Source organism: Rattus norvegicus, chromosome 2 (genome assembly GCF_021556685.1).
Source record: "Rattus norvegicus strain SHRSP/BbbUtx chromosome 2, alternate assembly SHRSP_T2T, whole genome shotgun sequence".
Lineage (NCBI taxonomy): Eukaryota > Metazoa > Chordata > Mammalia > Rodentia > Muridae > Rattus > Rattus norvegicus.
In genome coordinates, this window is record NC_141535.1 from 173,119,042 (window position 1) to 173,133,291 (window position 14,250).

Sequence of the window (14,250 nt, forward strand, 5' to 3'; positions counted from 1 at the left end):
GCAGACAAGAAGCAGGAGAAGGGAAACAGCGCGTGTCAGGTGGCGTCCTGCCTCTTACCTGCTGCCGCCTCTGTGGTTCTATTTTTCTCTATCAGACTGTCTGGTACACAGGTTTAGTTTGTTTCTTTTGCACTTGACAGTGCCACTCCATCACGAGGCTGTGTGCCCCCGAAGGCAGGCTGAGAGCAGCGCAGGCCTGGCTGTTTCTCTGGAGCCTGCATGTGTGCTGTGCACTTGATAGTGCTGAGTGCACACTGACTCACCGCAGACTTCCCCAGGGGAGGGATTTGCTCTGCCGGCCAGGACTGGGTGTGCATCTCAAAGGCAGGATGCCCGGCCTCTGTTTAGCCTCCCATCTCTGCTCCGACCCGTCATGTGACAGACAGATCGTTTCATAGCCTTCTTTGTATTCGGACCTTGCCCCTGCTAAAGGTTTAATTAAGCTTTATTTGGTTCCTGGTTCTTGAGAAAAATTTTTGCCAGAAGCTGCGCTGTGGAGCAGGCGCCTCCCGTTTCGAGGAGGCAGGAGTTTGGAGGTCTTGGCCTGTGTCCTTTTTGCCTTCGGACTCTGGCTCACCCCTGTACTTTCCCTCCCTGGTCCTTGGTGGTAGTCGATCTCTCCTCCTCCCTTTCTGTCCTTTCTGTCAGCTGTGTCATCCAGAGCTGCCCTCGCTTCTGTTCTCGGATCAAAAGCTTTCCGCTCACCTGCTTTAAGTACTCTCTGCTCTGTTGTCTAGGCAGGAGCAACGCTCTTTCCCGCTTTCATCCTCTTACTTAATTAACACCAGGGATCCTGAGTGTAAGAATTATGTCAGAGTCTGGGTCTATGGGGAAGACAACAATTAGTAGGGTGTTTTTCCTCCTTTCTTTCATTTAGATAGTTAGCAAGGCTGGGGTACAGTTGTAGACGAAAACAAAAATCTTTACTCTCATAGACCTTCCATTTTGATCAGACAGATACAGCAATTACACGGCCATGTAAAGCAGTGTTAAGTTATTGCTGCGTCAAGTTCTGTGAACGAAGACTCCAATGTGCTCAACGTTTATTATAAAGATGTGTTTGGTCAGGAGAGTCAGCCAGAGCTGCTGTGAAGGGTAGTTTGAGACTGGAAGCCGTGGTAAGAGCTGGGGTTGTAAGCATGTACCATGTCCAGCGTTTATACCAGCTTCCTACCTAATGTGCTTAAATAAATACCAAAAGGTTGGTTTGGGGAGGTGATTTACCATAAAAGGCACAGATGGCAATAAACAATCAAATGAGAAAGAAGGGGCGACTTAAAGGTATATAGATGAAATTACACCAGAGAATCCAGGAGGAAAATAACGACTGTGGTCCACGCAGCTCTGAGCTCCTGCAGTCTAAGCACGGCGGTCTTTGGTCTGAACACTTACCGTCTCTTATTCTAAAGCAGACACTGTGGGCCTCTGTAGGTTAGGATCATTCACACCTAAGACCTCAAGGCTCCTGCTCCTGGCATTCGTCTGTCTACCTGAGTGATTTGCATTTTTTTAGACAGAGTCTTGCTTTGTAACCCAGGCTGACCTCAGACTCATTATGTAGCATAGGCTGGCCTCAGACTTGTTGTCCTCTGCTTTCCGAGGGCTTGTGTTGTCACACTTACCAATATTCTTAGTAGTAAATTGCAGACTGGAATTTGAAAAGCGCTAAGCTATTTCCATGCACTCCTTGTTAGAGTGATCAGGGGAACCAAGGGAGAGGAGGCAAACCATTCAGAACAGGTAAGTCCATGAGGCAGCTAAGGCTCAAATTGACCCTTTATGGAGTTCCTTGCAGACCTTCCCTTACACCATCTTGATTTTTATTATTTAACTCATATTCACAAATATTTATTCATAGGAAGCATCTTTCCTCCCTCATAAGACATATTATTCTGGGACAACACCACCCCAAACAATGCACAGAAGTGCCTTATTTATTAGCTGTTTCTTTATTTCTTTATAAGAAAATCAAGAACTTTGACCCAAATACATAAAGCTAGTTATCCAGGGATCCCAGCAGCTGTCTCATGAGTTCGCTGCTAAGCTTTATTCAATACTCGACCCCTCCCGTTAGTCCCCCAGCAGCGTCCGCTCTTGTGCTGTCTTGGTGTTATGCTAGGGCCAAAGGCTCAGGAGGGTCCCAGGAGAGCCAGAGAAAGTAATACAGGAGGGAACAAGAAGAAACAAGAAGCCATGTGAGTGCAGTCGCCACCCCAGTCCGCAGCTCTTGAGATAATGGAACTGATCCACTTTTGGTAGTAGGTCACGTTGGTGTAGACTCCAGGAAGATTCTTACCACATTCCAAACCCCAGCTTATCACACCTATCTGTGTCCAGACACCATCAATGTGGCATGACAGAGGCCCTCCAGAATCGCCCTAGGGGAGACAGAAAGGTCTGAGCTCAGCAGTGAGAAGCCTTACTGGGAGGGGAAGGTCAGTCAGGGGTGAGGGAGAGGTCAGCAGAACTGGAACTGGACCTGGACCCTCAGCTGTGGACTTCTGAAATGCTGGGATCATAGAGTCTGAAAATGTACATTAGCCATTTCTCTTTTTTTTTTTTTTTTTTTTTTTTTTTTGGTTCTTTTTTTCGGAGCTGGGGACCGAACCCAGGGCCTTGTGCTTCCTAGGTAAGCGCTCTACCACTGAGCTAAATCCCCAACCCCACATTAGCCATTTCTAAATGTTCATCTAACATACTATGGAAAAGCAGAGTAAACTGAATGTGATGCTTCTCAATAAGGTTTCACTACGAAGCAAGACTTACTCCCTGTGATATGCTACCCTCTCTTTTTCCATTGTCTTTTTTTCTGTTAAGTGCTCATTTCTTCTGTGGAGTGACAATGACAGGCATCAGGAGTTTGTCTCCTGTTTTGTTTCTTTGCTTTGTAACAACTTTACTATTTAATGCTGTCCACAGCTCACGTTGTGTGTCTGGTCCTAGGACTGTCCACAGCTCACGTTGTGTGTCTGGTCCTAGGATGTCCACTCTGTTTTGATTACTGCCGCTTTGTAGGAAGCTTTGGAATCAGAAAGTGTGAGCCTTCCAGCTTTGTTCTTCCTTTTCAAGACTGTTTACGGCCACTTGAATTTCCATATGAGTTTTAATATCAGCTTATTACTTTCTCAGTCCAGCTAATTTTTATGTTCTTTCTGTTCTCTGCTTCAGTAATAACATTCTCGTTTTCTTTGTTCTTTTCCAGGTCTAGTTTGCTTCCTGCACCCCAGTACTGTGCTCCCTCTCCCTCTCTTTAGTGGCTGTCTTTCTCTCTGCTCCCTTCCTTCCTGCCCCTTTCTTCAGTACTCAGACTGACACTGGGCCACTGCACTGCATGTCCGGGCTCCTTCCCCAGCGTCTTAGTGTGGAGATCAGGTTCTTCACGTGAGGTAGTCTTGTTATAGAACTGCCTTTGCAACGATGGGTTTCCTCTAACCACTGTGTTAGTGCCAACCATACAATATGTCTTCACTTCATTTCTGCAGACTATTTCCTAATTTTTGTCGTGATTTCATTTTTTGGCTCATTGGTTATTTAGGAATATGTTAACAGCTTCCACACAGCTGAGTTGTTCATATTTTTCTTTTATTTGTTTCGAATTTTATTCTGTTGTTACTAGAGATTCTACTTTGCTTATGATTTCAATCCCCCTAACTGTGTGGAGGCTCAGCCTTCAGCCCCGAGTAAGCTCTGTTCTGGAGAATGTTCAGTGTGCACACAGAGCGTGTTCTGTTCTTTGATGCTTATCTCACGGCAGCTCTGCTGCGGGTGACAGAGAAGCCAACTCTAGGAAGGCAGTGGAGAGAGGTGAAAAGCAGACAGAAACTGGGGCTAATCCTCGGAAGAAAAAGAATAGGACTTTGTCTCCAAGTGGTTTTCTCTAAAACAGCCCATCCTTAGCATATCCAGTAGCAAGAACTTAAATAGAAACACACAGTCTTGCTGGCTTGAGATCAGGGAAACAGAGCTCAGAGCTACCACAACAATTAGAAAGCAAAGGGAGAAATGCTAGGAAGAAGAGAAAGGGGGTGGGGCAGTTGCCTGGATTCAAGCAGACCGACACAGCATACATAGAACGAGGATCCAAGCAGTGGCTGGGTTGGTTGGTCGGTTTTATGATGCTAGAAATCAAACCCAAGGCTTCCTGGAGGCTAGGCAAGCCTGTATGTACCACTGAGGAACACCTATACACTATGATGTCCGACAGTTGATCAGAAGACTCCAGATGACATTTGAAAAGTATTTGATAAAATATTCTTAAGAAAATTAAAAAGTGGGCAATGTGTGCTTACTTCAGTATATTTATGAAAAATTACAGGTTTTTAAAAAAAAATGTAGTAACAAATTGGTCTACATCAGCAGTTCTCAACCTGTGGGTCATAACTCCTTTGCTGGGGTGGGGGTGAGGATGTCAGATGACCCTTTCTCAGGGGGTCACACATCAGATATCCTGCATATCAGATATTTACATTTTGATTTATAACAGTAGCAAAATTGCATTTATGAAGTAGCAACAAAAATAATTTTATGGTTGGGGGGTCCCAACAACATGAACTGTATTACAGGGTCACAGCACTTGGGAGGTTGAAAACCACTGGCCTACATCAGTAGTTTTATGTTTGAAGGAGTTAAATTGACATCAATCAACATTATGGAATACACAACTACTCAAAATGCAGAGTTGTGGGGTCTAGTACCAAGGGATATGTCTATACAACTCCCATAGCTGAGGCTTAGGGGGCATAGAAGAGAGGCTGGAGAGACCGTGAGAGTCAGGATGGGGACTTTGCTGTCAGTCTGTCTCTCTCAGTGGCGTCAGAAGCTGCACCCATCACATCTCACCCACACGACTGCATAAATGTGAGCTGAACAAAGACGACAGACAGGCCAGAGTGGACGGGGAAAAGCCCATGAGGCCTCAGCCCTACACAGAGCTGCAGGCGTCTAAGGAATGCGGAGAGCGGGAGAAATTGTCTTCCCCAGGGAGCAGCAAACCAGTCGGTTGTCCAATACCCAGTGGTCAGCCCTGAAAATTTACATGCAAGTAGTGTTCTATAGATGGAGCAGATTATGTTTATGTATTTATATGTATATGTGTGTGAATATATATGCATAACAACAGTGAAATGAAATTGAGGCCATGAATTTGAAAGAGATCAGGGATCGGGATATAGAGGTTTCGGAGGGAGGAAACGAAAGGGGAGAATGATGTAACTATAATCCTAAAAATAAAACAAATAAATTTAAATATTGATCCAGGCCAGTTGATTTGTCCGGAACAACTCAAGAATTATTATCAGAATTATTGTTTCTTGGGCTGTAATTTATTGTTAATTACAGATAAAAGAACTTAGATCCACATTAAGATCTGGAAGGAAGGAAGGAGGGAGGGAGAGAGGGAGGGAGGGAGGGGGAGGAAGGGAGGGAGGGAGGGAGGAGTGTAGGAACGCCTCCAGAGCACGCACTAACCTTGCAGCTATCTTTGCTCTGCTGTATCTCACCAGCACAAAGCATGTCTTCCTTGATGATCCGCTCCAGATCCGGGAGGAAGAAGCCAATTGGGTTGTACAGTTGTTCACATGCCTCACCGGTAATGATGGGCACTTCAAGTTCTTGGAGGGTAGAGGGGTAATGACCTGCAGAGGAGGACAGGAATGAAAGATTTTAACAACCTGCACAGTGGTCAGGGCAACAGTCAGTCGGCCACCTTCCCACCATGCTTATGGAAAGATCCCAAATGGTCAAATAAAAAAATGATAATGAATTTGAGTTCTTTCTGTTTGAGGGTTTCCACTCGGGCCAGTATTCTAAACAAGGAATGTTCAGATAACTTCTGATCAAGTCAAAATGTAGGTAATCTAGATTATTCTAAGGTTGCTCTTCCTCAGTTTTCTGCTTCCAGATAAATTCCTGTCCCATCTCTACTTCTCCTGGAAAAGTGCTGACATACATTTTGTCGACAAATTAACATACATACACCAAACCAAGCTAAGCTAGACTCCCCAAACATTAAGTCATGTTTAATAGTCTCTGAAGGAGAGCTAATTATGTGTTTAAATTGTTAGCATTTGCTCTGTCAGTGATAACTCGGTTCTACAGGAGTAAACAAACGTGTAAGTGTCAAAAGATATTTCATCTGAAAACTTGTGGACTGATTTGATCTTGTTGAATAATATTAGCGAGAGCCGGGTGTAGACGCCTCCAGTTCCAGGAAAGTGAGATTCGAGGGGTGTGAGTAGAAACCCAGCTTTGACCACTGAGCACGTTTAAGGCTAGCCTGAGCTACGCAAGACCCTGTCTCTCCCCATCTCTTCTGTACCTTCCTGATTTTGCCCCCATCCAGTCACCCAGCAAGAAGCTGGAACTGTCAGCGGCTTTGAGATATTGGGCAAACAGATGGGCAGAACGAGCGACGTGAAGGTGACCCGGGAAGACAGCTTCAGCAGGGCGATATCTCCGTCTGTATTGTGGTGTTTGCTAGGGATGACGATTCTGGACACGTAATATTCCTCGCCTGTGCTTGAGTAATCTCTATCGATGGATCCAAGCCACACACTGTAAAGAAAGCTGAACCAGGTCCTGAGAGGAAAGAGAGAGGAAAATAAAAGTGGAGTGTTGGCCTACAGTAGGTCAGAACAAGCTGCCTATCTGTACCCCAAAGACTGAACAAAAGAGGATGATACCAACACTTGGTTAACCGTGAGCTAAGGGTAGTCTGTGTCCCTTTCTTCTCTCTGTGTCCTGCCCTGGCTTCTCTTCCTGTGGTCTCTTATATGCTGGTAGCCAGAATTTGCCCTACATACTCTCCCTGTTCTCTCACCCCTTCCACAGTGTGCACGTGTGTGTGTGAGTGTGTGTGTGAGTCAGTCACTTTCAGTTCTTTCAGCCCTTAATGATTTCCCTGGTGCTTTTAAGAAACACTATTTTGTCTTTTTGACAACTCCCACCCAAGACACAGGCATAGACAGACAGACACACACACACACACACACACACACTCACACACACACACTCACACACACTCACACACTCACACACACACACACACACTCACTCACACACTCTCTCTTTGCGTCTTGAGTTCCTAATTAGAAGGTGAACACTGAGCTTTCTTATGCGTCTCACTGACTAGCCTTGTTCTAGTACTTATTTTTTTTTTTGTCAGCTCAGCTCAGCTGGGAAGAGGAGCCTCCATCTGTAGATGGCGGTAGACTGTCTGTAGACTGGTCTGTAGGCAAGTCTGGGGTGCATTTTCTCGATTGATGATTGATATGGGAGGGCCCAGTCCACTGTGGAGTGTGCCACCCCAAGGCAGGTCTTCGTGGTATAAGAATGCAGGCTGAGCTAGCTATGGGGAGCAGCCAGGGTTCCTCCATGGTCTCTGCCTCAGTTGCTGCCTTCAGTCCTCTCCTGTCTTCATGATGGACTACACCTGTAAGCCGGAACCAACCTTTCCTCGCTGGGTTGATTTGGGTCGTGGTCTTTATTACCGCAGTAGGAAGTGATTGAGATAAGACTCTCCCCAATTGGTTGTCACTCTTCTTCCTAACTGATAGGGTTAGATCAGTGTTTTCTCATCATTGTGTAGGCTTCCTGCACTACAGATTAGACCGGATCTTGTGACTGTATTTCTCATCTAACCCTTGGCTTGTCCTGAAGTTAATAACGTAGCCTCACAAATCCATTGTTTTGCCCCTGAACTCTCTGCTGGTGATACAGACTCTTCAGTGTGTCCAGCCCCGTCCGGCAGTCTGTGACCCCAACCCCACCCCACCCCATTTTGGCTCTCTTCCCTCTTGTTCTAGTCTGCTCCAGCTGCTATCGTTTTGGACTTATATTTATAATATTTATGATCTTCTTGAGAATTCTCTTGTGTTAAAGCCTACTATTTTGTCTAGACCCATGTTTTCCTGTTCCTCCATGCCCATATGTGTGGGTGGTAACATTTTTTTTGTGAATTTGTATATTTGTAAATGTCTATGTTTATATCCTATTGATTCATAGTATATGCAATATACAACATACTATTGATATATAGTATAAAGGGTAGAATATATAATTCTGGCCTTGGAAGAAACTCTCCCTTGGCATTTTGAAGTCACTACGTCATTTCCCTGAATTTTCTCAGTTGTTAATAGAAAGCCTGTTATTTTGACTTCTGTGCACATTAACTATCTGTTGTTGCACAATTAGTTGCTACAGTGTTTTGTGGTATGGATGAAAAAATACTCCTGTCTCAGATTCTTTGAGTCAGGGGGTCAGATGCGACCTAACTATTTTCTCTGTCTCAGGGTCTCTCAAGCTGCTCCAATCAGAGTGGGCTTGCAGCCCTCCCAGGCTTGACTGAATCTGTTTCCAGCTCACTTATATTGAGTGGGAGTCTTTGTGAGGGACCAGTCTCATGTGGTGCCCACCACACAGCAACTTGTTTTCACACAGTGTCTCTGAGAAAGTTCAGATTATGTTTGCAAGACCCCAGAAGCTCAAGACAAAGCCCCGGTCTGTATTTCAGAAGTAAGCTGACACCAAGGAAAGGAACTGTCTCCTCCCCCCCCCCCCCGTTCCATTCACTCTGAGGTGATGTAAGGTTCTCTGCTGCCCCACAGATCTGAACACTGGCACTGGTCTCCTGGTTCCCACGACACCACCCAAACACTTCCCAGAAGCCTCTGCGTGTTAGCGCCCAGCTACAACTCACTTTTTTATGCAGTGTGCTGCCGTCATTACCCAGTGGTTACTGATGAGAGAACCTCCACAGATGTGGGTGCTGTCAAACCGCAGGCTGACCTGCCAGGGCCAGTGCCCCAGAGCAGCACCTTGGCCGCCCACAATGCGTCCAGAGTATACAGGCCGTCCACATACTAGATAAAGAAGAGCAGGGGATCTATGCAGATTGAAGTTCCTCCATTTTCTCCTTGTCCCCAAACTCCCATCTCATCCTTCTCCAGGCTCTGAGCCCTCCCTGAGACTCCTTGCCCTTCCCAATTCCATTTTTTTTTTTTTTTTGTAATTTATTTATTTATTTTACGTACAGCATTCTGCCTGCATATGTGACTGCAGGCCAGAAGAGGGCACCAGATCTCATTACAGATGGTTGTGAGCCACCATGTGTTTGCTGGGAATTGAACTCATGACCTCTGGAAGAGCAGTCAGTGCTCTTAACCGCTGAGCCATCTCTCCAGCCCCCCCAATTCCATTTTTAAAAAGACTTTATTTAGATACTTTATCTATATGAGTGTTTTGTCTGCACACTCGAAGAGGGCATCAGATCCCATGGAACTACAGTTATAGACAGTTGTGAGCCACCATATGGGTGTTGGGAATTGAACTCAGGACCTCTGGAAGAGCAGCCAGTCATCCTAACCGCCAAGCCATCCCTCTACCCCACCCCCAGTTCCAGTTTCAGACCCAGCAGTCCTAAGCCGGTCTGAGGACTACTCACCTGACTGCAGCTTTTTCTGTTTGGTTAGAGAGCCCTGGTAAGCCCCTACAGAAAACACATCATATCATTCATTAATACACGGAACACATCACTGAACAGAAAGCTTTCCAGATTGGTGGTAAGGCTAAAATTTACAATGGTCTGCCAGTGAGCGGGGCTCTTAATAATTATATACCTACCTGGCTATGGCAACTGCTGCTTACCTTTGACTTAGTGATTCAAGGTCATCGTCGGGGCATCAAGTATGTTCACTTGTGATACAGTGATACCCTGAGATGCTTTTGAGATTCATAGGCTGTTTATTTTTATGTTGTTTTCTTTAACTGACTTGTCATTTTACAAAACGTATGTTAACTTTCCTTGTGCTGCCTCTCACCTCTTTGCTCCTGATAGCATGCCCTTGTTTTAATCAGCTGTGGGCCAGAGAATTAACGGAACAATTTATTTATTATGCCAGAAGTGTCTCTAGTTTCCTGTGCCTGAGATGCAGATTTCCCAGGCCTGGGTCTTATCTAACTTGCTCATTTCCATGAAGTCTTCCTCTCTGTAGGGAGTGGAGTAAGCCCTGAGCACGTGTGCATTTATTGACATGGGCACAGCCTATCAAGTAGCCTCAGAGCTGTGGGGAAATGGCAGAGCCCCTCACCTCAGGGGGTAAGGCTCAGAGAGATGGCAAACCTTCCTCTGGTTCCTAAGTGGATGTTGATAGTGTGGGCAAAAAATGTCCACAGTAGCTTTTCCCACCAGGTTTATGGCCTGAAGAGTGCTCGCCAACAAAGTCAATTAGATTAGCTAAACTGCCTCCTCAGTCCAGATTTATACCACGTGCCCTGCCTCTTTGTTTATGGCTATGCAATAATCCCACCTTTTTTATCCACTGTATATAACAAACACACTGAGCTTCTGAGCTGCTGCAGCTCCTGTCACCCAACCCCAGCTTCTCTGTGTCTGTGTATGTGTTTGTCCTTTCCATGTTCCCTCATGTCCCCAGCCAGGTGAGTCCCTGGAACGGTACCTGGGCGACCCCTTGTGCTGCTGGGGCTGGAACGCGTTAGTCATGTGTTCCACCACAGAGCCATTACCCAGTTTCTTTCAAGCATCCGCTCAAATCATTTCTCTTGGAGAGGCCACTTTATACTAACCTGTTACCTTTTTTTTGTTCTTCTGTGTTATGTAGGATAGGTCAGCCTAGACTTCCCAAATGTAGCTCAGTCTGGCCTCAAACATGTGATCTCCTTGCCTTAGCTCTTCTGAATGTTGGGATTACAGGCCTATATTGTCCCTGAACTTTAGGTGCCCTTTTCCTTTCATAACATTAATATGACGTATAATTTACATTTTCAGTGTGCACCGATTTAGGAGTCCCATGAAGGCACAGGACCTTAGTTTTGTTTACTGCCTTATCGAACCAGGACATTCTAACAGTGGCGTGTATGCAATAACCTTGGAGGAGTTTCTTGGATGATGCTACTCACAAGTAACACCTACGTTATCATAAGATGCCTTCTTGAGACAAAAACCTTTGCTTTTCTCCCCTCTTGGCCGCGCCCCTGGGGCTCACCCAGCAAAAGCAGCAGCAGAACCATGAGGCCCGCTGGGCCCATGCCTCTGTCCTCAGGTGTAGCACTTCCTGCTTCCGGGACTCAGGCCCCTGGCGGAAGCCAGCTGAGGAGTAGCTGCGGAAGGGGCAGGACCACCTCCCACTAGATGGCGCTCTCAGAATTTTCCCCTTTGCCTTAGCCAGACTGCAAGGGATTTAAGCAGAGCAGCTGCGGGACCGTGCAGCGCCCCCTACTGTCTCGGCGGAGCCACTGTGTGGAGGTGGTGGTTGTTTTCGTTTTGTTTTTGCCAGGGGTGGGTGTGGGTAGGGGTTGGAATAGCAAGCTGAGGGTACTGGGAAGGACTAAGGTCTTGTCTGTCCATAGCATGAAGCTGGAATGTGGGTAGGATTCTAGAATTAGCACCCCCCCCCAAAAAAAATGGAAAAGAGGAAATTAACCCACTCTCTGAGTTAAATCCGTTTGTTTTTACAAATCAAGTTTTCTGGAAAATAAACTCTACAACAGTGCTTTGTGTATGGGACATTTTTTGTAGTGTGGTCTCGGGGTTAACACCTGGGGTGTGTGTGTGTGAAAAGTCAGGAGGGGAGTGTGACGAGGACATCTGGAGTAAACCTAGGACAGCCCTTGAAGACCAGAACTGGGAGGACTTGGGTTTGTGATAGCTTAAGAGCTTATAAACAGGGTTGTTGAGTGTCTCCATGCAGATTCCTGGCCATTCTCACATGAAAGAGGTTCAACTACAATCCATGCCACCTGCCCAAGAGCTTTCTTGTATTCAACTTAAATTCCTCTGAGGCTTTATTTGGTGCAGATGATCTGTTCTTACCAGGATATAGGTCCTCACGGCTGTGGATTATCTTTAAAGTGTGTATCCTCATATAAAAGGAGAGGGGAGGGGATATGAAAATACGTCAGAGTAGGCCAGAAGTTTGTTTAGTGCAGTTGCCCTCAGCCTGATTCCTCCCACGCATGCACCGTGTGTGCATGTGTGTGTGTGTGCATGTGTGTGTGTGTGCATGTGTGGTGTGTGTGTGCCTGTGTGGTGTGTGTGTGTGTATGTGTATGTGCATGTGTGGGGTGTGTGTGTGTGTGTGTGTGTGTGTGTGGTGTGTGGTGGGTGTGTGTGCATGTGTGGTGTGTGTGTGTGTGTGTGTGTGTGTGTGTGTGTGTGTGTGTATGGATGTAAGATAGGCTGGCCTCAAAAATGTGATCTTCCCAAGAGTTAGCTTTTTAGACCTGTACCACCCTGCCCAACCTAGTTTTTATATTTAAATAACTACATTTTAAAGATGTGTTTAGAAATGAATATTTAAAAAAAAAAGTCTCCATGTATTTGCTTACCGACCACCCCACTACATTTTCACCACTTTCCAGACCCACTTGTCTTCAGTTGTATCTGTCAGATAAGACGCCATCTTGGCGGTTACCTTACCAGCTTCTCACAGGCCTCTGTGGGTTCTGTACATACTCTGTCTTTGAGTTTACACATCCACTCTGGCTTTGTACCAACCGCTATGATTTTACCATCATAATTTTTGGCTTTCTGCTTTCCATCTTAATTTTTTTTCTGAAGAAGAAAAAAAATCACTTGTTTTAGTCATAACCACCTTTGTGGTTATTTCAAATAATTTCTGGTGTTCACAGACAGTTTTAACTGTGAATGTGGCTTTTTAAAAGGTCAGAGAGCTGGGAATAGCTCCGTAGCAGAGTGTTTACTTCACATATGAAGGGCCCTGGATTCTACCCCAAGCATTGCAAAAAGAGAAAAGTCAGATCTTCCTTTGACATTTGCCTCTTAGCTTCTGCTTTGTTTTGCAGTGACCCTTGGGCTCCAGACAGGTCTTTGATTTGTCAGGAGTAAAGGTTTGCACAGACACTGTTGGGTCCCATGATTATCCCAGATTCTGGACTTCTGCTATCACTGGACAAATGTGAAGTTCTAACCGACTTCTTTGATAATTTAGTTAAGTTGCTCACAGATCCTCTTTTCTCAGTTGTTAAAATGTGCTATAAAAATGTATTTTGATACTGCTGTCTGTTACGTTTTGTTGGAGGCAAACTCTGTGGGATGTAACGAGGCCACAGCTACTTATTCTGAAAATTGGAGAGTAAAAAAAAGAGTTGTCTTGCTTCTCTCATACAAATTATAGTTCGTAGAAACCAATTAGGCTCAGCCCAGGAGGGACAGAGTCTGCCTAATAAATGTGTTTGGACTAGTAAGAAACTTAAAAATTAGAAAGTCACTACTTACAACCCATCAGGAAAATTGATTAGGGCTGTGGTCCCTCCCAAGTCGCTGGAAGCCTTAGTTGAAAAGTGGATGCAGATCTTAGGCTGGTACCTTTGAACCCTCTGATCAACGGTGGCTAAAAAGTGGGACAAGGCAGACGTGTGCCTCTTAATGTCTCAAACATGAGGCACACAGTCCCTCCTGTGCAGCATTCTTGTCAGAGAAAGAGGCCCGAGCTCTAAAGCCACTTCCAGTGCCGAAAATACCAGGGATGAAAGTTCCAGTTAAACTACAACACAAGGAAGTAAATAGAGTCAGAATGTGGGACACTTTCTAAAGCCGCTAACCCCGTTTTTGTAGTAAGTCAACCCCTTGAGGAGGAAGGGGGAGAGACACTGCTCTGGGTCACAATTCACTTTAAAGAGGAATGTAAGTGTGCTATCCCCGTTTGTATCTCAACTTAACAAACCAGCTCTAATAAGTCCCTTTCTTCCAAGGAAGGAAATTTGATAGACTCGGATATTGGATGGGTGACGTTAATCCTGGTAGGTATGACAATGAATGACCTTGGGTTATGTAAGGACCTATATATTTTCAAAGAGAGAATCATGAACCCATGAGTCCTTTGTAAATCTGAGCTAAATTCTCTTTGTCATTTTGGAGAACGCCCCAGTGGGTTTTAGTCCATAGGACTGTTGTGCACCGTGGCCTTGAACAAATCACCTTTATCCAGTGGCCTTTCTCCCGTCTCCTGCTGGGCCATGACGGGAGGGAATCAACTGAGACTCACTGTAAAGATCTCTTATAAATGTGAGCCGAGAGATCAGTGAGGAGGACGGAGTCGTGAAGAAGGGGAAGATCCAGATCACCGAGAATCTCTACTTCTGTGTGTACACCTGCAAGAATGGAAGTGTGGAAGAGGTGCCCATCCACGTTCACCGCGGCCCTGGACACGACAGATGAAAGGCGGAGGCAACCCAAGGTCCAGCCACGAATGAACGGGGTCTGTGTCTCACTCG

The 14,250-nt window shown here is 45.6% G+C and overlaps 2 protein-coding genes across 14 annotated transcripts in view; one reads left to right on the forward strand and one right to left on the reverse strand.

Annotated features, from left to right (window-relative positions):
* The window catches only part of Sh3d19 (SH3 domain containing 19), a 181,707-nt gene that overhangs the window by 38,213 nt on the left and 129,244 nt on the right, over positions 1-14,250 (forward strand).
* On the reverse strand, positions 1,934-11,083 carry Prss48 (serine protease 48). The gene is made up of 6 exons (NM_001433336.1): positions 11,001-11,083; positions 9,440-9,484; positions 8,696-8,858; positions 6,317-6,576; positions 5,467-5,633; positions 1,934-2,378 (listed from the first exon to the last, which is right to left on the reverse strand). Exons 1-6 carry the CDS (start codon positions 11,041-11,043, stop codon positions 2,130-2,132), a joined length of 927 nt encoding a protein of 308 aa, NP_001420265.1. The 5' UTR covers positions 11,044-11,083; the 3' UTR covers positions 1,934-2,129.